The sequence below is a fragment of the Gopherus evgoodei genome, chromosome 5 (assembly GCF_007399415.2).
Source record: "Gopherus evgoodei ecotype Sinaloan lineage chromosome 5, rGopEvg1_v1.p, whole genome shotgun sequence".
NCBI classification, from domain to species: domain Eukaryota; kingdom Metazoa; phylum Chordata; order Testudines; family Testudinidae; genus Gopherus; species Gopherus evgoodei.
In genome coordinates this window covers 12,694,910-12,718,168 of record NC_044326.1, presented here as the reverse complement: position 1 = coordinate 12,718,168, position 23,259 = coordinate 12,694,910, and the positions used below count along the sequence as shown (strand labels likewise).

General features: G+C 42.9%; 1 protein-coding gene across 1 annotated transcript in view; it reads left to right on the top strand.

The window, feature by feature from the left end:
- Positions 1 to 22,981, top strand: part of SUCLG1 (succinate-CoA ligase alpha subunit) — a 30,262-nt gene extending 7,281 nt beyond the window's left edge. The window contains exons 2-9 of the mRNA XM_030563747.1: positions 6,791 to 6,894; positions 9,445 to 9,561; positions 10,199 to 10,411; positions 10,540 to 10,597; positions 16,181 to 16,264; positions 18,195 to 18,346; positions 18,949 to 19,137; positions 21,979 to 22,981. Of these exons, the coding sequence (XP_030419607.1) occupies positions 6,791 to 6,894; positions 9,445 to 9,561; positions 10,199 to 10,411; positions 10,540 to 10,597; positions 16,181 to 16,264; positions 18,195 to 18,346; positions 18,949 to 19,137; positions 21,979 to 22,005 (944 nt within the window). The 3' untranslated portion in view covers positions 22,006 to 22,981. The remainder of the gene's footprint in view (positions 1 to 6,790; positions 6,895 to 9,444; positions 9,562 to 10,198; positions 10,412 to 10,539; positions 10,598 to 16,180; positions 16,265 to 18,194; positions 18,347 to 18,948; positions 19,138 to 21,978) is intronic.
- The last annotated feature ends 278 nt before the right edge of the window (positions 22,982 to 23,259 follow it).

The following is a 23,259-nucleotide window of genomic DNA, read 5'->3' as shown; positions in this document are numbered from 1 at the left end:
ACACGGGGCCACCTTACGCCATTTTTACAGTCACTTTTTGGACGTGGTTAGGATAAGTAGACCTAAGAACATAAGTATGGCCTTACTGTGTCAGAATAAAGGTCTATCTAGCCCAGCAGCCTGTCTTCCGACAGTGGCCAGTGCCAGGTGCCCCAGAGGGAATGAACAGACAGGTAATCATCAAGTGATCTGTCCCCTGTTGCTCATTCCCAGCTTCTGGCAAACGGAGGCCAGGGATACCATTCCTTCCCATCCTGGCTAATAGCCATTGAGGGACCTATTCTCCATGGATGTATCTAGTTTGTTTTTGAACCCTTTTATGGTCTTGGTATTCACAACATCCTCTGGCAAAGAGTTCCACAGGGTGACTGTGCGTTATGTGAAGAAATACTTCCTTTTATTTGTTTTAAACCTGCTGCCTGTTAATTTCATTTGGTGACTCCCTAGTTCTTGTTATGAGAAGTAGTAAACAACATTTCCTTATCACTGGTGCAGAGAAAGTAGATGATTTTATAGACCTCAATCATATCTTCCCACAGCAGTCTCTTTTCCAAGCTGAAAAGTCCCAGTCTTATTAATCTTTCCTCATACAGAAGATGTTCCATACCCCTAATCATTTGTCTTGCCCTTTTCTGAACCAATTCTAATATCTTTATTGAGGTGGGGCGACCACATCTGCACACAGTATTCAAGATGTGGGCATACCAGGGATTTATATAGAGGCAACATGATATTTTCTGTCCTATTGTCTGTCCCTTTCTTAATTATTCCCAGTATTCTGTTCACTTTTTTGACCGTCACTGCACATTGACTGGATGGTTTCAGAGAACTACCCACAATGATTCCAAGATCTCTTTCTTGAGCGGTAACAGCTAATTTAGACCTCATCGTTTTATATCTATAGTTGGGATTATGCTTTCCAATGTGCATAAACTTTGCATTTATCAGCATTAAATCTCATCTGCCATTTTGTTGCCCAGTCACCCAGTTTTAAGAGACCCTTTTGTAGCTCTTCGCAGTCTGCCTGGATCTTAACTATCTTTAGTAATTTTGTATCATCTGCAAATTTTGCCACCTCACTGTTTAACCCTTTTTCCAGATCATTTATGAATATGTTGAATAGGACTGGTCAGAACAGACCCCTGGAGGACACAACTATTTACCTCTCTCTCTTCTGAAACTGACCATTTATATCTACCCTTTGTTTCCTATCTTTTAACCAGTTACCAGTCCATGACAGCACCATCCCTCTTCTCCTGTGGTATCTTAATGTGCGTAAGAGCTTTGGTGAGGGACCTTGTCAAAGGCTTTCTGGAAATCTAAGTACACTGGATCCCCTTGGACCACATGCTTGTTGACCCCTTAAAGAATTCTGTTAGATTAGTGAGGCATGATTTCCCTTTACTAAAACCATGTTGACTCTTCCTCAACAAATTATGTTCATCTATATGCCTGACAATATTGTTCTTCATTATAATTTCAACCAGTGAGCCTGACTTCAGTACCGGGCATACAGGCCTGTAATTGCCAGGATCACCTCTGGAGCCCTTTTTAAAAAATGGGCGTCACATTAGCTATCCTCCAGGCATCGGGTACAGAATCTGATTTAAATGATAGGTTACAAACTACAGTTAGTAATTCTGCAATTTCACATTTGAGTTCCTTCAAAACTCTCTGGTGAATACCATCTATCTGGTCCTGGTGACTTATTGCTGTTTAATTTATCAATTTGTTCCAAAACCTCATCTAATGATACCACAGTCTAGGGCAGTTCCTCAGATCTGTCATCTAAAACGAACAGCTCAGGTTTGGGAGTCTCCCTTACATCTTCAGCCATGAAGACTGATGCAGAGAATTCATTTAGTTTCTCGCAGTGGCCTTATCATCCTTGAGTGCTCCTTTAGCACCTCGATTGTCCAGCGGCCCCACTGGGTGTTTAGCAGGCTTCCTGCTTCTGATGCACTTCAAAAAAAAAATTGCTATTACTTTTTGAGTCTTTAGCTAACGCTAGACCAATGTTTCTCAAATGTGGCCACACGCCGCATGCAATCACCAGTAGCTTTTCTTGCGGCCAGGACAGCCTCCTGAGTGGTAAAGGGCAAAGCAGCAGCTACTCCCCTCCCCGTTGCTACTGTATACACCTGCCTTGCTGTTTGGTAATGCCACCAGCAGGGGTTGGTGCTCTGCACCGCATCTGGAGGCATGTAGGCATGCTGAGGGAATCTTGGACTCCAGAGGCCAGTGAGTTCCCAACCCACCTTCCTGGGGATGGTGGGACTTCGGTCTTCAACTCTGGGACCCCAGGTCCCCCTTTCTCCCAGTGCTTACTGTGCTGTGGTTTGCACAGACCTAGTATGCCTGCTGTGAAAGGTGATATTTGTATGTTTTGTTAATATCACTTGTTACAGCAAAGGTACTAGTGCAGACTTCACAGCAGACTTGCTAGCTAGGTTGGAGGCTGTGAAAAGTGATATTAACAAACATAAAAATAATTTTTTCAAGGCCTCGTGGCCAGCTGTCAAGTCTGCTGTGAAAAGTGATATTCTGTTTAGTCTCAGTAAAGAATAGAGACAACTGTGCACTGTTTTTATTATTGAATCATCTCGCTCTCCCCCACTCCACCCCACCACCCAAAACCCCCCCACATAAATAAATTTAAGATTTGGATGTGTATAGGTACATATTTATTTTCCTAAAGTTAATTAAGTATTTTAGGAAGAAGTGTCAGAATGCACACCAGCAAGGGTTGGTGACCGCATGCTGAGGCCACCAAAAACTTATCCTCAGCTGTATACTGTCTAGTGCAATCTGCTCATTCCTGCATCCACTTTTTTTTTTTTCCAACCAACTACATTTTTTTCCTGAACCAAATTTCTTCTGCCATACAAAAACCATGTAACATGCTTCAGGACAAATCCATAGAAAGCTTGGAGTTTAAGCCGGTTTTGAGTTATCAGAGTGCATTAAAAAGTATTTTAAACATTGGAAGATGCATCTCTTTTCACACTTGGCCAGCTTGTGAATGGCTCAGCAAGTGCATGTGTTCTTTCTTTTAATTATTGTTATTATTTATTCTCCATAGGACTGAAACTGACACATCTCAGCCTCCAAAATTTTTTGATAAGCACCCGAAAATAGATATGGAATAGCCAGTTGAACCTTAACAGTAGAACTGGTGGCATGATGCTACAGTATAATATAAATTTAGTTCATCAGTTTTTTAATAATGTACAAAAAAACCCACTGAGAACACTTAAAATGGACTTTGTGCTGTATTATAAGTAGGTACACTAAGAACATCTTTCTACTGTCTAGCTTAGAGTCCTTTTCAATATTGAAATGTTAATTGACATGGAACCTTCACCATGGATGATTCAGTTATGCCTGTTCACCCTAGAAGAGTCATCATAGTAAGCCTTTTAAAAGGATGTGTTTTTGTGAGTGTACTTTTAAAACACTAGCCAGTGTGTAGGAGTGATTCTTTAGATACAAATATATGGGAAGTCAAATTTCAAAAGTTGTTTTTGGCTTTGGGCATGCTGTCAATGTTTGGGCACACACGTCCCAACATACATAGACCTGGTCTAACCGCAGAGTTACACTGGTTCAACAAGCTGTGTTTGTTTTGTTTGTTTTTTAAACAAGTGTCCATTGTAGTGTATCCACACTTAGCTGCACTAGTTTAAAATAACACATTTTTTCCTGACCGAAACTTTGGTCTGCTAAAGATTACCCTAAAATCACATTCAACGTGTTTATTGGAGCTTCAGACATGAATTTACTTGATTTATTGGCATAACTGTTTCTCTTAAAACTTAAATTTATGTATTATTGTTTATTTCAAATAATAATTTGCGTATTGCTTCCAATATTGATCAAGCAGACAAAAGCAAGTGATTAGATTGAACATTGCAAAGGCTTTTCTGACTTCTTAACAGACTGATGACATGCGTATCTAACAGTTCTGTTACATACTGTTAGCCACCATATCCATTTTCCCTTTAAACTCTAATTTTATTTACTGTTAGAAATGTTTGGTGCTATTTAGAGTCTTGTGTAACATTCTTTTCCACAATGTTTCTTCAAGAAAACAAGACTGATTACCTAATAGGTTGGAATCAGACATAGGCATGTGATATTATAATACTTCACATTATTTGGCATGACTGAAAAGTAGGGAAAAGACTGCAGCGCCCGCAGGAGAAATCAGACTTGACTTAGTAAGTGTATAAACGTCTTTTGATGTTGGTTTAGCCTCCCTTCTCATTTAGGTTGAATGGGAGTATACACGTGCTGTATCTTTAAAAAGTTCTTTGCAAAGAGAAATCTCGGTAGGATTACTGTCCCTTTAGCCTCTCTGTGGGGGGAAAAAGCCTTGTAACTGCTTAGGTTTTAAATATTATGTAAAAGAAACCTGGACTAATAAGCCTTCCATAATTGCAATTTCTATCTGGTGCCTTTATTTTAAGATGTACTTCTCTGCTTACCACGACATGTTACTGACATGTATTTGGTCGTTAGTTGTTTTTTTTTTTTGGGGGGGGGGATAGCTCGGTGATTTGAGCATTGGCTTTCTAAACCCAGGGTTGGCTTTCTAAACCCAGGGTTGTAAGTTCAATCCTTGAGGGGGCCATTTAGGGATCTGGGGCAAAAATCTGTCAGGGACAGTAGTTGGTCCTGCTGTGAAAGCAGGGGACTGAACTCAATGACCCTTCAAGGTCCCTTCCAGTTCTGTAAGATAGGTATATCTCCATATAATCTATTTGTAAAATACTTGGAGAGGTGTGGGGTTTTTTTTTTTCCCCTCTCCAGCCAGTGAACTCTATGTACTGTGGTCTTGTTTTTTAAATGATGTGGCTCCCCTACAGGCACACTTGAGCATGTGCCTGTTCAAACCAAAGACAGTCTGGATCTCTTTATTGTAGCGTCCCCTTCCCCCCTTTTTCTTAAAGTTCGTCTCTTAACGTTTTTTCCTCATAAGACTTTACGTACCTGAACAGCACCACAGCTCTTGTAACATATACTAATATTGCCTGTGTTGTGTGCTAGGAATGTACAATTTCCTGCTTAGAATAAGTATCATAAAATACATCCTGGTTAGGGAGGATTTCTAAACTATCCAAGGCCCATTATAGGGTTGAAATTCTCTGCTAGAGCTGACCTTTTTGCAAAAGGTTTTGTTAAGAATCTGTCCCTCTTTTCCCTAGCCATCTCTTATCATTAATTTACATGTGTGAAATGTAAGTGTGCCTTGCCAGCGATCCGATGATGAAACAACAGAATGTCTTAACTGTTCAATAGGAAGGCAGTTAGTTCCCTTTCTTTTTAGTATGCATGTTCTGTACTCATTGGTTTTCTTTAGCTGTATATCTTCAGGGTGTTGGAAGCAATGAGAAGAGGCACATGCAAGCACCCTCTTGCTGAATTAGATGGAAAGTGTTGATGGTGGTGTTGATGGAGGGCCTTCCTTTTCCCAACGAGTCCAAGCATGGTTTTAAGTTTGTGGTTTCTGAGCCCCAGCAGCTAGGAAATTATTGGAAAAAGCTGCTCTCACCAAATCTTCACCCTGGAGGATCACTCAACGTGCTAGATGTTTCAGATTAGCTAAGGTGTAAAATGCGTATATATTGGAGGCTGTGTGGTACCTTGGTGATTCCCAGTTCTGACAGTGCCTCACTCTGTGGCCATGTTTTTAAAAGTGGCCTCTGTTGTTGGATGGTTTTTGAAACAGTTAGTTAGGGCTTGACATGCTGAGCACCCATACTAAGGGTTGCTAATTGTACAAACTCAAACACCCTGGCCTGCCCCTCCCCTTCCCTGAGGCCTTATCTCTGCCCACCCCTTCTCCAAAACCCCACTCACTCCAGCCCCCCTCCCTCCATTGCTTACTCTCCCCCCACCCTCACTCACTTTCACCGGACTGGGGTAAGGGGTTGGGGTGCAGGAAGGGGTGCAGGCTCTGGGCTGGAGGGTGGGGCCAAGGGGTTCAGAGTGTGGGAGACGGCTCCAGGCTGAGCCTGCGACAGGGGGTTGGGGTGCAAGGTGCAGGCTCTGGGAGGGAGTTCAGGTACAGGAGGGGGTTCAGGGCTGGGGGAGGGGAATGGGGTACAGGCTCCATCTGCACGGTGATTACCTTGGGTGGTTCCCAGCAGCGACAGCATATCCAGCTCCAAGGTTCAGGGGTGGTCAGGTAGCTCTGCATGCTGCCCCATGTGCAGGCACCACCCCTACAGCTCTCATTGGTTGTGATTCCTGGCCAATGGACCCTGCAGAGTTGATGCTTGGCGTGGGGGGGGCAGCACGCAGAGACCCCGTGTACCCAGGAGCTAGAGGGACATACTGGTTGCTTCTGGGAGCCGCGCAGAGCCAGCGCAGGTATGCTTTCCAGAGCCCTGCTGCGCCACCAACTGGACTTTTAGCAGTCTGTTAAAATCTCCTGGACTGGTTTCAGTAGCCATTGGGAGATTGATTCTGGGAGACTCCCCGACTGGCTGGGAGAGTTGGCAATCCTACCCACCCTCCAGACAAAGTCAATGGGAGCTACAGGTGCTCAGCACCCCTGGGAATCAGGCCTGAGGTATCTAAGGTAGGGCACCAAAATTAAAGTTTTCTGAAAATCTGAGTCAAAATTTTGTCCTTCCCTTAGTAACTGTAGAATGGAGTCATGTCTGATTCATGGGGTGTTTGTTGAAAGACTTAGTTCAGTAACATTTGTAAGGCCATATAGTAGGGGAAAGTAGGATTCTAGAAACACAAGTGATTATTAACCTTTTTATTTTATTATTTTTAGTGCAGCAGAATGGAGTACGTCACTGTTCCTATTCAGCCACTCGGAAAAATCTTAATATCAATAATAATACAAAGCTTATCTGCCAGGGTTTTACTGGCAAACAGGTGCGTATCTTTGGTATAGATCAAATGCTTAGTATAACCTTCTTTAAATGGAAAAAATTGAGTAGCCAAGAGATTTAACAGGTGTTCCATATTTTTTGTTTCATTTGTTGAGCATATATATGTCCTTTTAGCAAATGCAGACTTTTTAAAAGCTGGGTTATCTTATCATATCACTATTTGCATTATTTAGCCTTGTCACCACATCCAATATAAGGTATTTCTTCAAAAAGTTCTGTGAGGAAAATATTCTTTGTAGAATCTGCTTTCCTGTTTTCCGCTTTTGAATTTTTTCTGCTGAATTATCTTCTGGATAAAGGGAAATGTTCTTCATGGATGAAGCAGTTTGCTTCAAGCAGTATGTGTTGCTACGCTGCAAAACCATATCCTGTATATAATTCTATTACTGTTTGACACCGCTGACTTTCATCCTTATTTTGTTTAGAACCAATCCTCCATGATGTGTTAATTGAACCTTTGTGTCTCTGAATAAGAGGTTGCCTTGTGTAGTCACTTTATTCTTTGTGTATTCAATTTCTGACAACAACCTGGAATCCCATCTTTTCCAATCAAGTTCATGCTCAAATTGAGCAACTGCGCTCTTTAGCTTCTCTGGTTAGTGTTTGTTCATTCAAATGTTATCATTGAGACAATGTCTTTTGTTTTTAAATTAAGAGTTTATTTTCCACAGGGAATCTATGTAATTTTGTAGTCTTAATTCATTTAATCCTTCTTTCACATTCTCTCATTGTTACACATTTGAATGATGAAAAGACTGCATTAGATAGCAGAAGTGCATTGATATGAATTAGCAGCAGCTGCCAATATTGTTTTTGGGCACTTGATTATCATGTTTGTGATCTGTTAAAGCTGATTTGGAATATTAAAATGTGGGCCTCTGCTATGCTGTCTGAAAATGTATTGGCAGAGGAGAACTAACTGACTATTATCTTGTGATTTGGAACCTATCTGCTCTGATCTAAAAGAAAAAAGGCATGCTGTATTCTGAAGGTCATTTAAAACTTTAATATGCACTATAAAATAGCTATTCATTATGTCCACATGCCCCATTATATTACTACTGTGGGAATTCTGCGCCACTGCACGCATGCAGAATTCATGTCCCCCAGCAGATTTCATAGCTTCCCTGTCATTTTCTGAGGGGAAGCAAAGGTAAGCTATGGTGAGGTGGGTGGGTAGAGGGGAGGACAGGACAGGGATGCCCATGGGTGTAATTTTGTGGGGGGCATTGCCCACCCAAGTATGCAAGGTGTGTAGGAGCACACGGGGTCATGTGCCACTGCCACCCCATTTCTTCGAGTGGAGAGTTGCCCAGTTCAGGAGGGTGCCATTTGGATGCTGCCTCCTGGTTACTAGTGCCAGTCAAGTTTCTCTTCTGTGTGTTGGGAACCATCTTGTTTTCTGTACAACAGTGAGTGCTAATGGGGGGAGATGGGGCAGGAGGAGGGGAATGTGAGAGTTAGGGAAGGGGGATGGGGCAGGGGATAGTGAAGAAAGAAAGTGGGAGGGGATGGAACCATGGATGGGGGCAGGAGCCCAGTATGTGGTGTCCCCTTGGCGGCAGCAGCTGGGGCTCCCTTCCCCTCCCCCCCTTAAGCAGGTCCATCAAATCCCCACCTCAACAAGCTCCACTCCCCCTGCACTTGGACCACCCTGACAAGCGCTCCGGACCCCTACCCCATGGAACCCCAACCAGCTGCACCTGGACCCCCACCACAGCAAGCTCTGCTCCCCTAGCACCCAAATTCCCCCTGCCAAGCCCCATCCCCTCACACACACTGCTCTTGCTGAGCCTCCGTCACCTTCCTCTGCACCCCCCCACATCTGGAAACATCCCCATCCCCCCCTCGATGAGCCCCTGTGCATCCAGATCCCCTACCGAGCCACTTGCACCCAGATTGCCCCACAGAGACTCCTCTTACCCTACACTTGGATCCCCCCACACTAAACCCCTCTACACTTGGATCCTGCTGGGCTAAACTTCCGTGCCCACACCTGATGTGGACATGCTCCTCTGTCCTCATTTATTCACTTGTGCTGCCTCCTTTATCTAGAAACCTTGCACCTCTTTATTTTCCTTCAAGATTGAGATCACTCCCTCTCTTCGAAATCCCATTCCAAATCTTTTCTTTTCTTCTCAGTTTACAACCATAAAGTTGCCTTGATTCTACGTAGATTATGTAAACATGGGAACATGTTAAGAGTACAAACAGTTTTAGTAGTGAATAGTTGGGTTTCCTTTTTTAAACAGTATTTTATTTTAGAATATTACACTTCTTTAGAATGTTTGACAAACATGCTGCAATTTCACATACATTGAAATAAGCCTTTTAGATGGCGTACATAAAACTTGCATTTTATATTTTACTCTGAGTTTGACACGTTTCTAATTTACTTTCTCTTGTTGGCAAATATTTGATCTTAATTACAGTTCCATAAGGTGCCTTCAGGTTTTAAATGTTTTATTTGAAGGGGTATAAAAGTGTTCTTTCTGGATTGCATCTTCTGAAGTTTCCTGTGTATCTTTTATAGGGCACCTTTCATAGCCAACAGGCATTGGAATATGGCACCAAACTAGTAGGTGGAGTTTCCCCAGGGAAGGGGGGCAAAACTCATCTGGGCCTGACAGTCTTTAACTCCGTAAAAGAGGTAATCGTATAGTAGTGGATGGACTACTAGACAGTAAAGATGGGGGTGGGAAGGTTGTCAAAGCTGAACACACTAGAACTTGCCTAGCATCCAGAGTTAAAGAGGGACAGAATCTGAGAGTGGAGACATGGTTACATTTCTGGTTTTAAAATATGTGAGAAATAAAACCATGATGGTCTGTGGTCAGTGTCTGTATAATAGTGGGCACAACCAATTAATCAAGTTGGAGTTCAGTTTCCATTTTAAAAGTCACTTTTTCATTTGTGCATAGCAATAAAATAAAGGCCTAGATGTCATTTGGAGAACGTTAGATAGCCTTTATGACTTAAGCTCTTGATAAACAGATCATAAAAACTGAATGAATAAATGGAATGAAGAGGACACTTTACTGTATGTGGTGTAAACTCCTTGGAAGATGAACCTATTTTAGGAATCAGTTCTGCAGCTATTCCATTTATATCTCCTGTTAATCTCAATGAAATAGCTATGCACAGAATTGCTGTGACCACAGACTTGGAAACTTCTGATTTATTTTTTGTCATAAATATTTAAATAGAGACCTTTAAAGAGTTAGTTGCCCAATGTACTCTTAAGGTTTACTGAATGTTTCATATGCTTTTTGTTAATGTATGTTTAGGCTAAAGAACAAACAGGTGCCACTGCCTCTGTTGTATATGTGCCTCCTCCATTTGCTGCTGCTGCAATTAATGAAGCTGTTGATGCAGAAATCCCCTTAGTTGTGTGCATTACCGAAGGTATTCCACAGCAGGATATGGTTCGGGTTAAACATAGACTGATCCGTCAGGATAAGACTCGATTAGTGGGCCCAAATTGTCCTGGAGTCATCAATGTAAGTGTTTGAAACAAACATTTCTTTTTATGTTTTGGAGACTAATCCATCTTTAGTGAATTTAAAAAAACAAAACAAAACACGATGAAAATGTTTTTGAAAAGTATTTATTATTTCTACTCTTTTAGCCTGGAGAATGCAAAATTGGTATCATGCCAGGCCACATTCACAAGAAAGGAAGAATTGGTAAGTCTTGCGTATTCATGCGGAAGCTGAAATATGATGTTGTATCATTTCATGTCATGATGTATATAATCATATAAGCAATAGATATACAGTGTAACAAGTCGTTAGTGAATTTAGCAATGGTCAGTAGAGCCAGATTAACAGTTCTGGGGATTGAAGCCCCTTATTTTGCCACAGACATCGCTTGTGCAGAAGTATTGCAAGCAAGGGGTTAGAAAGGATTCTTGAGGCAATGTGAGCCACTTTGTTTTCTTAAAAGGAGCTCTAAAAACATTATCTGAGGATTTTGAAGAATCAAATTCCTAGACACTTGTCTTCTCAGCACTCCGAGGGTTTTAAGAGGAAAGGGAGTTTATAAGAGGGAGGAAAATAGGCTTCTCTCTTAATGTTGATTTGTCTGCACCTATATGCCATGGTGATGAATATTTGATAAATAGGGTACATATTTCAGATAGCGGGCAGGGAGGACAGACCATATCAGGCTGCGACATGCCCAACATCACACGTTGGGTCAATGACACAACCAGGAATGGATGTCTGGAGTCTTGATTCCTACTCCCCTTCTTAAAACACTAGAAACTTTATTTGTTAAAGCGACAGCGTACGATATGCCATGTAAATTAGGCACTATTATACATAGAGCTTTTGGGCTTCTACTTTAGACAGGGTACACTTGGTTTGACTTCAGAATTGTGTACCATCTGGTGTCACTCTTCACAAGATTTTTACATGCAAGATCATGCTTCTTAACTGCCAGTTGGGACATGCTGAGTCAAAACCAGAAGGAGAGGAGTGTGCTAGCTATGCTTCAAAACTCTTGCGTTTAGTGTCGCTGCAGTGCAAATTCGAAGGTGAAAGCAGAAGCTGGATGCGGTAGTAAGTATTAGCATTCGGTTCACATATCTGATTTCAAAAGTAGCCGTAAACCTGAAACTGAAAAATCAAAGACAAGTGCAGGTATGCCCTTTGTAGCTACATTCTTTTAATAGTCATAAAGCATTGGTTTGATGGTATCATCTCAAGTTGTCTTGCATTCCCTTCTGAATCAAACCTCTTCTAAATGTCTGCAAGAGATGTCAGATTCTCATAAAATGTTTGAAAGAGAGAGAATCCAGGGCAAGGCCCATGAAGTACTTAATCTTCTCGCATCTGTGTTGTCCACCCCGCAATGGAAGCACGGCCAGCAGTGTTCTAAGACTCCTGTGAGTGCAAATGTGAGCTTTATGGCACCTTTGCACCCCTCTCCCTGACTCACTCTTTTTGTACTATGTGCTCCTTGGGTCTCTCTTGTCCTCTTTCTCCCCTCCTCCTCCTCCTGCCTCCCCTCCCCCTGACATTTCTGAAGGATTTTTGGACCCTTCATAGTAATATATTAATACTCTAAAGAAATATAAACTACAACAACAACAAAAAAGCCCGTTTTCTGCTTTTTAATCTCCAGCTGTTTAAAGGATATTTGATCTCGGTTAAAAAAAAAAAATTACCTTATTCTCTCCGACTGAGTGTCAGATGGTGAAGAGGTTCACAGTTAGGCTTGAAAGAATTAAATTTAAATTAGTAGACAGAATCATAGGACTGGAAGGGACCTGGGAAGATTTAGGCCAGATCTGCACTTATGGCAGGACTAAGTATCTAGACCAAGGGTCGGCAACCTTTCGGAAGTGGTGTGCCGAATCTAATTTAAGGTTTTGTGTGCCAGTAATACATTTTAACATTTTTAGAAGGTCTCTTTCAATAAGTTGATAATATATAACTGAACTATTGTTGTATGTAAAGTAAATAAGATTTTTAAAATGTTTAAGAAGCTTCATTTAAAAACTAAATTTAAAATGCAGAGCCCCCCAGGACAGCGGCCAGTGTGAGTGCCACTGAAAATCAGCTCGCATGCTGCCTTCGGCACCCGTGCCCTAGGTTGCTACCACTGTTCTAGACCATTCCTGACAGATATTTGTCTAATCTGCTCTTAAATCTCCAATTATGCAGATTCCACAACCTCCCTAGGCAACTTATTCCAGTACTTAACCACCCTGACAGTTTTGAAGTTTTTCCTAATGTCCAACCTAAACTGTCCTTACTGCAATTTAAGCCCGTTGCTTCTTGTCCTGTCCTCAGAGGTTCAGAGAACAATTTTTCTTCCAGTGTTTGCTCATATTAGGTGTGTGTGCTCGCCCCATGCACTGGTGCCAGAAGTTTTTCCTTCAGTGGTATCCCTAGGGGACTGGCTCCACCACCCTCAAGAATGGCATGCACATAGCACGGTATAAGGAGCGCCAGTGGCTCCACCCACCCTCAGTTCCTTATTGCCAGCAGTGATGGTGATGGAGTGTCAGCTCCTTCAGCTAGCCTTTTCGCTTTGTTCAGTGTTACGAACTTTTTCTTGTCAAATAGTCGTACGTAGCTAAGTTATCCCTTAGGGTTTGTGTTTGACTTGGTTAGTCCTGAACGGGACTTGGCCTAGGGACATGTCATGCTTTAATCCGTGCGATCGCTGCAAAAAACCTGTGCCCATCAGCGATCCACACAACAGTTGTGTAAGGTGTGTGGGCGAGTCACATATAAGCAACAAGTGCCATGACTGCAAGTCCATCAAGCCTCAGACCAAGAAGGAGTGGAGACATCCATGTCAGTGCTCCTTACGAAGTGGCTCCAATCCAGCACTGGAGCAGTTGAGGTCTGACTCTGCCCCGAGTGCTGCAGCGTCAGGGCGGAGCACCCCATGGGTGCTGTTTATGGACCATCACCGATCGCCTTCCCTGGCACTGGCCAAGTGACAAAAGACCAGGAGAGGAAGATCTACATCCCACAAGGGAGAGGAGGGCAGCTCGGCACCTCCAGCTGGGAGTCGGGCCCAGCTCTGATCGATTGATCTAGCCCACCCCGACCATGTCTGCCACGCCGGACAGTGACACGGGCCTTCCTCAGTTAGAGGTCCCATCAACACCCGAGGCCCTGCAGGCAGTGCAGGATATCCTGGCGCTACCGGTGCTGCCCACTCCAGCTACTGTGGTACCCCAGTCTAAGGCTAAACCCGCCTTGAGTCCTTTATAGGTCCCTGTCTCAGTGGCACCGCTCCCTATTGCAGGGGACATCCCGCCAGAACTCACCTGCATGGAGCCACCAGGCCTCAAAGGCAGAGAGGCAGGCTTGGCAAAGCCTTGGCCATTCTGTGGCCTCAGGGCACTGCCCACAGGGCTTGACACACACCTCACCGGTGACCTGGAAAAGGCCTGTAGAGCTGTGCCCTTTCTGGCATCAACAGCACCGAGACCAGCCCAGCACTTCACCCATGGCTTGGTACTGGTTGCGGGCCCAAGACAGTCGATCCCAGGAGTGGAGTCACTCGTCGTCAGCTTGCCAGTATGCGTCACCATGACACGGATCCCCTGTGTTGGGAGGAAAGTCTTCCTAGCAGCTGACCCACTCCAGTTCCCAGTACTGGTCAAACAGCGTGAGGCGTGGATCGCCGGAACGCCATTTCTGATCCACCAAATGCCGCCAGTCTTAGAGGACCCGCAGAAGGGACTAATCCTGAGCAGACTGCTCCCCATCAAGGTGCAGTGATAGGCACCTCAGCAAACAGGGTTGCCAGTCCACTTGCTTGTGGTTGCCTGAGAGCAACCACTCAGCCTCGGTCACTGGCACCGGGCAGAAGTCATTGCCGCTAGGCCAAAATCCGGCACGAGAGGTTCCCTCAATGTCAGCAGTACTGCCAACTCCATGGCCCCAGGGCCAGTGGCCGGCTGCCTGGTACCTGTGGAACCCATGAGGCTTTACCCAGCTTTCACAAGGCTCAGATCAGTGGCGGGGGCCTTGGAGAAACCATCAGCTTCAGTATTCTTCCCTCCCCCCGGTCAGCCATTCCTGAAGAGAGAACTCCTCAGTCTCACACGGATCCCAGGGATCAGCCAGTTGGACCACCAATGGACACATCAGACCCCATGGCACTGGATTCTTCCTCCTCGTCTTTGCCTGATGAGGTGATTGCGGGCCCTCCCCTCACCCAGTTCCTCAGGATGATACTAAGGCTCATCAGGAACTGTTGAAAAGAGTTGCCTCTAACCTGGCGCTCTAGGTGGAGAAGGTAGAGGAACCATCAGACTCCTTATTTGATATCCTCGGCTCAATGGTACCAGGCAGGATAGCTCTCCAGATTGTTCATTTTTCCTGAAATGTTGTGCCCGGTATGGGGGACAGTACTCCAGTTGAGACTTATTCAGACCCAGGGACCCTATAGCCGGTGGCCATGTGTTGCTGCTTCTCCAACTCCTGCCACCTGTTTCCCTGGGCCACTTCCCCATAGCCCTAGCACCTTCCTGGCCCTTTGTATCAGAGGTGTCAGTCTGGCAGTCCTCAGGCTGGAACTCCCTATTGCTCCTCTCACCCTGCCCAGCGCTGCTTAATCTAAGGTACTCCTCTAAGGCAGCCAGTCCTTCTCCCTTGCACTCCAGGGAGAGACTGCATCTGCACTGTTGAGCAGCCCTTCTTATATGGCCCTCCCTGGCCCTGATTGGCTGCTCCAACAAACCTTCCCTTGATTGGCTATTTACAAGACCTCCTGCCATTGCTTAGGTTTTGCACAGTCTCCCTGAGAGCTGCTTTATTTTCCATCTAACTGTGTGGGGCAGCCGCCCCACCACAGACATGTTTTTGACAACCCAGTTTTGGGTCATGACCAGAGGGTAGTACAGGAAACCCGGGGAGGTTAGGTCTTGAAGTTGGGGAGGCTGCAGCCCACCCCACGCTCACCTCAAAGCAGCTGCTCCTGTGGCTTCTGTCCTGAGAGACTGACTGGGCTTAGCTTGACTCCCCACAGTGGTTGCAGTGGTGCTCAGGTTTGGCCCAGCTGCCCCTCTGTCATGATGACTGGATGGGACCAGCCACATGAAATTTGAGTGACTGGCACTGCAACCTCATGCACCAAGGTGCAATACCAGTCCACAAATTTAATCCAGCTGTCCCCCCATCAAGGGGCCTGGGCCAAACTTGAATGACACTACTGCCCCAATGGTTGCAATCCCCAGAGCAGGGAGCCAAGCCCAGCTAGTCCTGCTGGACAGGATTTGTAGGAACTGCCACTATGGTGTATACGTAATGTACTTATTTAGTACTTGCTTATTTTGTTACCTGCAATATAGAATATACAGATAAAGAAATATTTAGTAAGCCAGATTTTTTTGTATTAAAACTTTTATTTACTGGGTCATGACAAGCCATCAAAATGTATATATGGGTCTTGACTCTAAAAAGGTTGAGAACCACTGTCAGTTTGCTTTTGTAATGGGCTCTGTGTGTAAAGCTCTACTGTGAGGAGTGCTGTTTGGCCAATGCTTCTGGCTTGCTGGACAACTTTAGATAACTCACAACTAAGTGGCAGGAAAGCTGATCAGAAAGCAAGGGGGAGGGCAAATCCTAATCTTAAATACTATATAGTATGAATCTTCATATGTATGCAAGTATATATGGGAAGTATTGAATATTCCCTATGGTCTTCTAAAGTTATATCCCTGAACATGTGTACTAATGCATATCCAGAAACCAGTTCATTACATACAATATTAACAACCTTGTCATCTTCCTTTTAAGGTATTGTGTCAAGGTCTGGCACCCTGACATATGAAGCTGTACATCAGACGACGCAAGTTGGATTGGGACAGTCCTTCTGTATTGGTGGGTTTCTTCCACCAAACCCTCTGTTAAAGACAGGCCCAGTCAGTGTGTAAGAACCACAACACATTAGATTCTAGAAACTATTGAATGCCTTTTAATTTTGGTTAGAAATGTTACACCTTTTTAACCAACTAACTCAGGCACTTTTCATCAATAACAATTGCAATTCAGCAGACTATAACAAGCCTTTTCTGTTAACTAACTCTTATGTTCGAAGCCTGGCCAAAGCAGTCTTGCATGGAAAACTGCCAATATGCAGGAACCTCTGTGGTTTTAGTTTTATTTTAAGGCACAACAGAGAAAATATAGCTTCTTATCTTAGAAAATTTGGCCCAAGAAGTTTACTATTGGTGTAAAAAGTTTCACTCATTTACACTATTGGAGAATATAGCGCACATTTGTAATTTTTGTTTATAATGCAGTGACACCTTCAGGCCCTATCCAGGATTGGGTCCTGTTGTGGTGGGTGCTCCACAAACCTAGAACAGCCCGTGCCCCAAAGACATCACGTGTTCATGGAATAAAAATCAAGCTATGGCACTTAGCCACAGAAACTGTTTTGAGAGAGCAGAGTTGCTTTGAGTCTTGTTTTTAAAAGATACAACCCTTAGGGTATGTCTACTTTTGAACTTCTAGGTGCGATACCTGCATTAGTTCTGCTTGAGCTAATACCTAAAAATAGCAGTGTGTCCATGGCGGCTCGGGCTGATTGCCAGAGTACATACGCAGGACTCGGACGGGTTTGTACTTGAGGTGGCTGGCCCAAGGTGCCACAGCAGCCACATTGCTATTTTTAGGTGCTAGCTTAAGCAGAGAAAGTGTGGGGATCACACCTGACAGCTCAAATCTAGATATACACTTAGTTAGCCTTTAGATTAAACTATCTTTCAGTGTTTAAAATTTGTACATACGACATTTCATGCCTGCTAATGGCAGATTATCCTGGTCATCTCTGGCTTGGAAGTACAGTGTGGGAGCAAAGGTGGTAAAGACTGGTTTTCTTTGGGCTGGAAATGTCAGATTGCTTGAAAATCTTTTGTCCATGGACTCTGTACAGCAGAGACAGTGGCAAGGCAGGTATCCTCACACTGACAGTTCTGAGCACGTTCCTTAAACCTGACTACGGGTGAACGGGAGTTGTCACGTCCATTACATTCTTATTTGTTTTGCAAAGACTGGCACACACAGATGTATGTCGACCTTAAATTTTAAAAAACTCTGACTTATGTGTATTGGGTTTCCAAACTTGATGAGCTCTTCATTTTAGGCTATGTTTTCACTGTCCAAAAAAGAGAGGTTTTTTTTACAGTGAGATTATTAATGCAAGTCAGTTATCTTGCCATAAAATCCTACAGGGTAGATTTTATGTTGCTAGGTGAGTTAACTATGCCCTCCGCCTAAGGCTCACCTCGCCTAGCTGCATTGAGGCAAAAATTACCTGTGCCTTGTCTCCACTTGGACTGGATAGTGAATTAACTGGCATTAGTCATCCATCGCACTATAAAACATACCTTTCTTGGCAGCGAAGACAGCCTTATTCTAGTGTTTGAAATACTTGCCACTACATGTTTGGTTGTTGGGTGTTTTGACTTGTAGAGCTGGGATCCTCTCAATCCCAGTCCACTGGCATCTTATATGACCTTGGGCAAGTCACTTAATCTGCCTATGCCTCCCTTTCCCATCTGTAAAATGGGATTAATAATTTCTCTGCACCCCCCCCCCAGCTCTGTGCACTTTTTATCTATTCAGTTTATAAGAATTTGAGGCAGTGATTGTCTAGTACTGTGTATACAATACCTTGCAGAGAGGGGCCAAATCTTGGGGGGAAAAGTGCCAATGTAATACAAATAATAATAGACTGAAACTAAATTTGTCTGTTTTGGTGGTTCATGTTCACATTTACTCGTGTTTGTGTTTTAATTCCTTTCAGGGATTGGAGGAGATCCATTCAATGGAACTAATTTTATTGACTGTCTTGATGTCTTCCTGAAGGATCCCCAAACAGAGGGGATAATATTGATTGGTGAGATTGGAGGCAATGCTGAAGAAGATGCAGCAGCGTTCTTGAAGGAAAATAATTCCGTACGTTTAAGAGAATGTCCCACTCGTTCCAAAAGACCCCATTAAATGTGCACCTTGTTTTAAGCATTTACCACTGTAGAGAAGCTTGTCTTGTTCTCAATTAATAAAAAGCCATTGCTAGAAAGTGTGGAAAATGCGGTTAAAGCCAGTTAAATGTAGGATTTAAGGACACTCTTGAGAACTTTAGACACACAGTTCTGCAGCGCTGTCTGCTAGAAGAAGAGCCTTTGGGTAGCTCAAAGCTTCTCTCTCACCAGCTGAAGTTGGTCTAGTAAAAGATGTTACCTCCTACACCTTGTCTCTCTAATATCTTGGGACTAAGATGGCTACAAGAACCCAGCTTATATTTTAATTGTTTTGTGACCCATATATGGCTGCACTGTAGAAGAACTGTTTTATATTTATGACTGCTGTTTACATGCACACTTCTTCTGAGAGAAGCCATTCTAAGTATCCTAGGCCAGTGCTTTCATGTCCCTTGCCTGCGGGGTTTCCCGAGTCTAGATGTCTAGTTCTTGCCTTCCCCCCTGCTACCCTTTTGAGCACTTGGCTGGAAGTGGTTCATCTCTTTCATGCTAACAGTGTCTCTTCTTTCACCACAGGGTCCAAATGCCAAGCCTGTAGTGTCATTCATAGCTGGTCTGACTGCTCCTCCTGGCAGAAGAATGGGTCATGCTGGGGCAATCATTGCTGGGGGAAAAGGTGGTGCTAAAGAGAAAATTGCTGCTCTTCAAAATGCTGGCGTTGTTGTCAGTATGTCTCCTGCTCAGCTGGGTAGCACTATACACAAGGTTAGTTACATGGTTCTCATAAGTGCTTTGAAATGATGGCATTTAGCTAGCGTAACCAGAAAAATAGACATTTGAAAGCTGCCTTTTGCTTTTGTGTCAGTTTTGCTTCTTCCCAGTGAACAGTTATAATACACTGTTTCCTCATTTAAGTCTATTTAAAACTGCATCTTGGTATGTAGTGGCTCTACTGAACAAAAAAAGCCATTAAATAACAGTTGCAGCTGAATTTTTATTCACGCAAGCAGCTTTATGTGTCATGTTCTCCTTTATCAAAGCCATATGGCAAAATTCAGAGAATTATATTTGTCTCAGTAACAGACTAACACCACTCTTCTTCTTTAACAGCAGCTAAATATCATCTGATCCTAAGTTGATTCTTGATCAGAAAACACCCCTTTTTTGTTTTTTCATTACAGATACTAAGTACCTTTGTAATAGTGCATGGACTATCTTATCTTTTTCCACAGCTATCTATTGATGTCATTTTAAGAATTTTGACTTAAAAAAAAGAAAAACGGCTAATTCATATTCCTGGGCACATGCACACAATTCATAACAATCATGTACCTCATACAGAAGTTTAACTCTTTCCTGATTTCTCCCGCATAGATCTACAAAGGGTCTTAGGCATTGCAACACTCAGCAAATTGCAATACTGAACTTCTAAGCATCTTGTCATCTGGTGGAATCCACAGCCCTGAGTTAGAGCCTAGATTCTCTGTACAACTCGTAGGGAGAGTTAGAAGCCTACAGATGGGATCCACGAAAGCCAACACGTTCAACATTGGAGCTGCCTAAGGCCACGTCCAGACTAGGAATTAAAATCGATTTTAGATACGCAACTTCAGCTACGAGAATAACGTAGCTGAAGTCGAATTTCTAAAATCGAGGTACTCACCAGTCTGGACGGGGCTCCATCGATGTCCGCGGCTCTCCGTGTCGATTCCGGAACTCCGTTCGGATTGATGGAGTTCCGGAATCGATGTAAGCGCGCTCGGGGATCGATACACCGCGTCCAGACTAGACGCGATATATCGATCCCCGAGCAATCGATTTTAACCCGCCGATGCCGCGGGTTAGTCTGGACGAGGGCTAAGCTAGCCAGTTGGAAATGTTGAGAAGGGGGCAGGAATTTCCCCTAAACATTGGACTATGGGGTATTCTGGTGTTGCAGACTCATTCTCACCTGTTGAAGTTGTTCCTTTGGGTATAAATTAAATATTCATTGAGCCAAAGAGAATGAGTGATTCTATTGACCAGTGGTTTGGGCACTCACCTGAGAGATGGGAGACCCAAGCTGGAATGCCTTCTCCGCATCGGGCAGACTGCGCAACGGAACTTAGATCTCCCAGAAAGCCTATTTTGATCTCTTCTCCCCTCCCCGCCCCCCAAGGGCTTAAGTATGAAACTGGGCTCTAGACTGATGTGGCTGTGCGCATGCTCACTGGCAGAAAAGTAGGATGCCTTCGGAACTTGAATGGTGGAAGTTTAGAGCTTAGGGACTTTAGGTGTCTCCAGCATTAGGTGACAGCTGAGCATGGGTTTTGAGGATCTTTGTGCTGCCCACAGCTGCAGGTAGATACCTAAGGCCTTTTTGTGGATCTAGCCCTGATTTTTTCAAAGTAGACACAGTCACTTAACATTTATTTTAACTCTTTGCTTTTCTTTCGGGATAACTGCCTACGTTGCGCAGCAAGATATTTAGAAAATGTACACTTTTTCGGCTGTATTTCTGCATACTTTAAAATGGAGGTCTTAACTAAAGCTGTGTGAAACTTCTTCAGAAAATAGGAAATTCACCAAAAAATGCATTTTTTTCAGGTCAGCAAAACTATTCACAAATTCAAATGGGTTTCGAGTTGGAAATTTATTTTTTTTTTCCCCAAGAAGTTGAAACAATTCATTTTGACTATTTTGAAATTTAGCTGAAGAGTTCAGTTTTAGTTCCAAACAGAATTGTTTTGGGATGTGTTTCGTTCAGCCCGTGGACTGAAAAAATTAAATTATTACTCTTAACCATTTCTAGTCAATTCTTTAAAGAGCTGAAATGCAAACTGCTGTTCTTATGCAGCACCATTATAAGAATTCACTGAAAGAATGTTAGACCACAGCTGGGGGGCAACAGGAGTGCCTTGACAACATCATATTTAGATGAGGCTGAGTTAGTGTTACAGGTTCCTCACAACAGGGTTTTGTTTTGTTTTCCCCTCCTCTCCTGCATCTGCCATGGACTCTTTTTGGGGTATGAGATGGGGAGAGATATTTTCCTCCTCCTCCTCTCCTCTGGAATCCACTATCTCCTAATTTTAACTTGGTACTACGATTTCCCTGTTGGTGTTTAAGGTTCTGATTGAAAATTGAGGCATGTTGTCCATCATGCTAGTAGGTAGAGGGGAAGGCGACTAGGAAATCTGTTCATTTTTTTCCAAAATTTGACAGCAAAATTCTGCCATGTCTTTAATTCCAAAGATCAGCTTCACTTGAGATAAAGGCAGGAGCGGATATTTTTATATATATAAATAATGGTATGGGCAGATGCATTTAATAATAAAAGGAAGATGTAAGACTGTCAATATTTTCAATGTGCTATATCTTGTTTAAGAACGTGTCAACAAAACCAAGTTGCAATGTGAAAATGAAGTTATGAGTGAATCTGTATATGGGGAAATTTTAAACAGACCCAAACAAGGGTGATTTGGAATAGCATTTCTTCTAAGTGCTCTCATTCTGATGTAGTTTGCTTGTGTTTTTAAAAGGATACTGAAACTGACAGCTTTTTGGAAAACTCTTGTCACAACTGTAATATGTCTTTTCTTTTTTTTCCTCTGTCTGTCTCTGAAGGAGTTTGAGAAGAAGAAACTGCTGTAACACTGCTGGAACATTGCCACAGAACAGTCAAGACAGTACCTTGCCTCTATATATCTGTCATGCGCTAATCTTCAGCTGCCTGAATGTGACTGATACTTGGTTTCAATTTGACTTTAAAGCCATAAACTTTATTTCAATGTCTCCTGCTCAGAAGTGGTCCCCTGATTGTACATCCTAGCAAATTAATAAATCTACCACAAAATTTGATTTTTGAATTTCTGAAGCTCCAGTGATTTTTTTTATTTTTCTCATTGCAAGACAGCTTCTTTTTTTTTTTTTAAGAGGAGGGGAAAAAACAGCACAAACTATCTGGAAGCATTTGAGAGTATTTTTATAGCTTTAGATTTACATACTCATTACACTCTGAGTTAATGTAGCTTGTACACAGATATATTGAGTGGGGTAAGTTACCCACTTTGCAAGCACACACATTTTAAAAACCGAGCAGTCTGATTTGCTCATTACTGACTAGTAAATGGTTTATCTGAGCTTTAGGCAAAAGTTGATGCCATCCACTGAATTACTGCTCTTGGATCCACAGGGTGTGTCCTGCTGATCCTTGCAGCTGGATATGTTGATATACGTCCAAATGTATTGTTCAGAGCTGCTGAACTATACAGAGCATAGCCTCACATTAGTGGGGGGCTTGTTATTTTGTGTAATTTCTGGGAAAAGCTTCAGAGTGTTTGTCTTCCTTTTAATGACAAGGATTACACTTGTTCAGAGTGGAGCCAATGCCCTGTAAATGCTTTAATTGATATTTCAGACTTATATTTATGTTCATAAGAGTTTAAATCATAGTTTCCCATGAAAATGCATATTCATACTCTGTAACTTGGAAATCAAATTCTTTCTGCTTATATTACCTTTAACTTTTCTTCTTTTAATCTTCGACAGATGGTCCTTTGCTTTGAATGTTTTGAAATACGGATAATGTTAGGACTTGTTGCAGTAAAACAAAAATTCTGAAAACTAACTAACTTGCCGTGGTATATTTCTTGTAAGCGATTCACGAGTGCTACATGCAAAGGTCCTATCTTATTATAGGACTAGAGCAAATTGAGTGCCTGTAAATGAGTATTACAAGTCATAATAAGAACTGACTGCATTAGGATTGCTTTCATTATAAACAAATAAAATCAGCTAGGGAAACCAAAATTTGCTGCTTATGTAACATTTCTTGAAGAAAAAATGCTATGCCATAACAATTCTGTTCCAAAAAACCTCAAGTCCTTATTACTTAAAGCTGTAGTT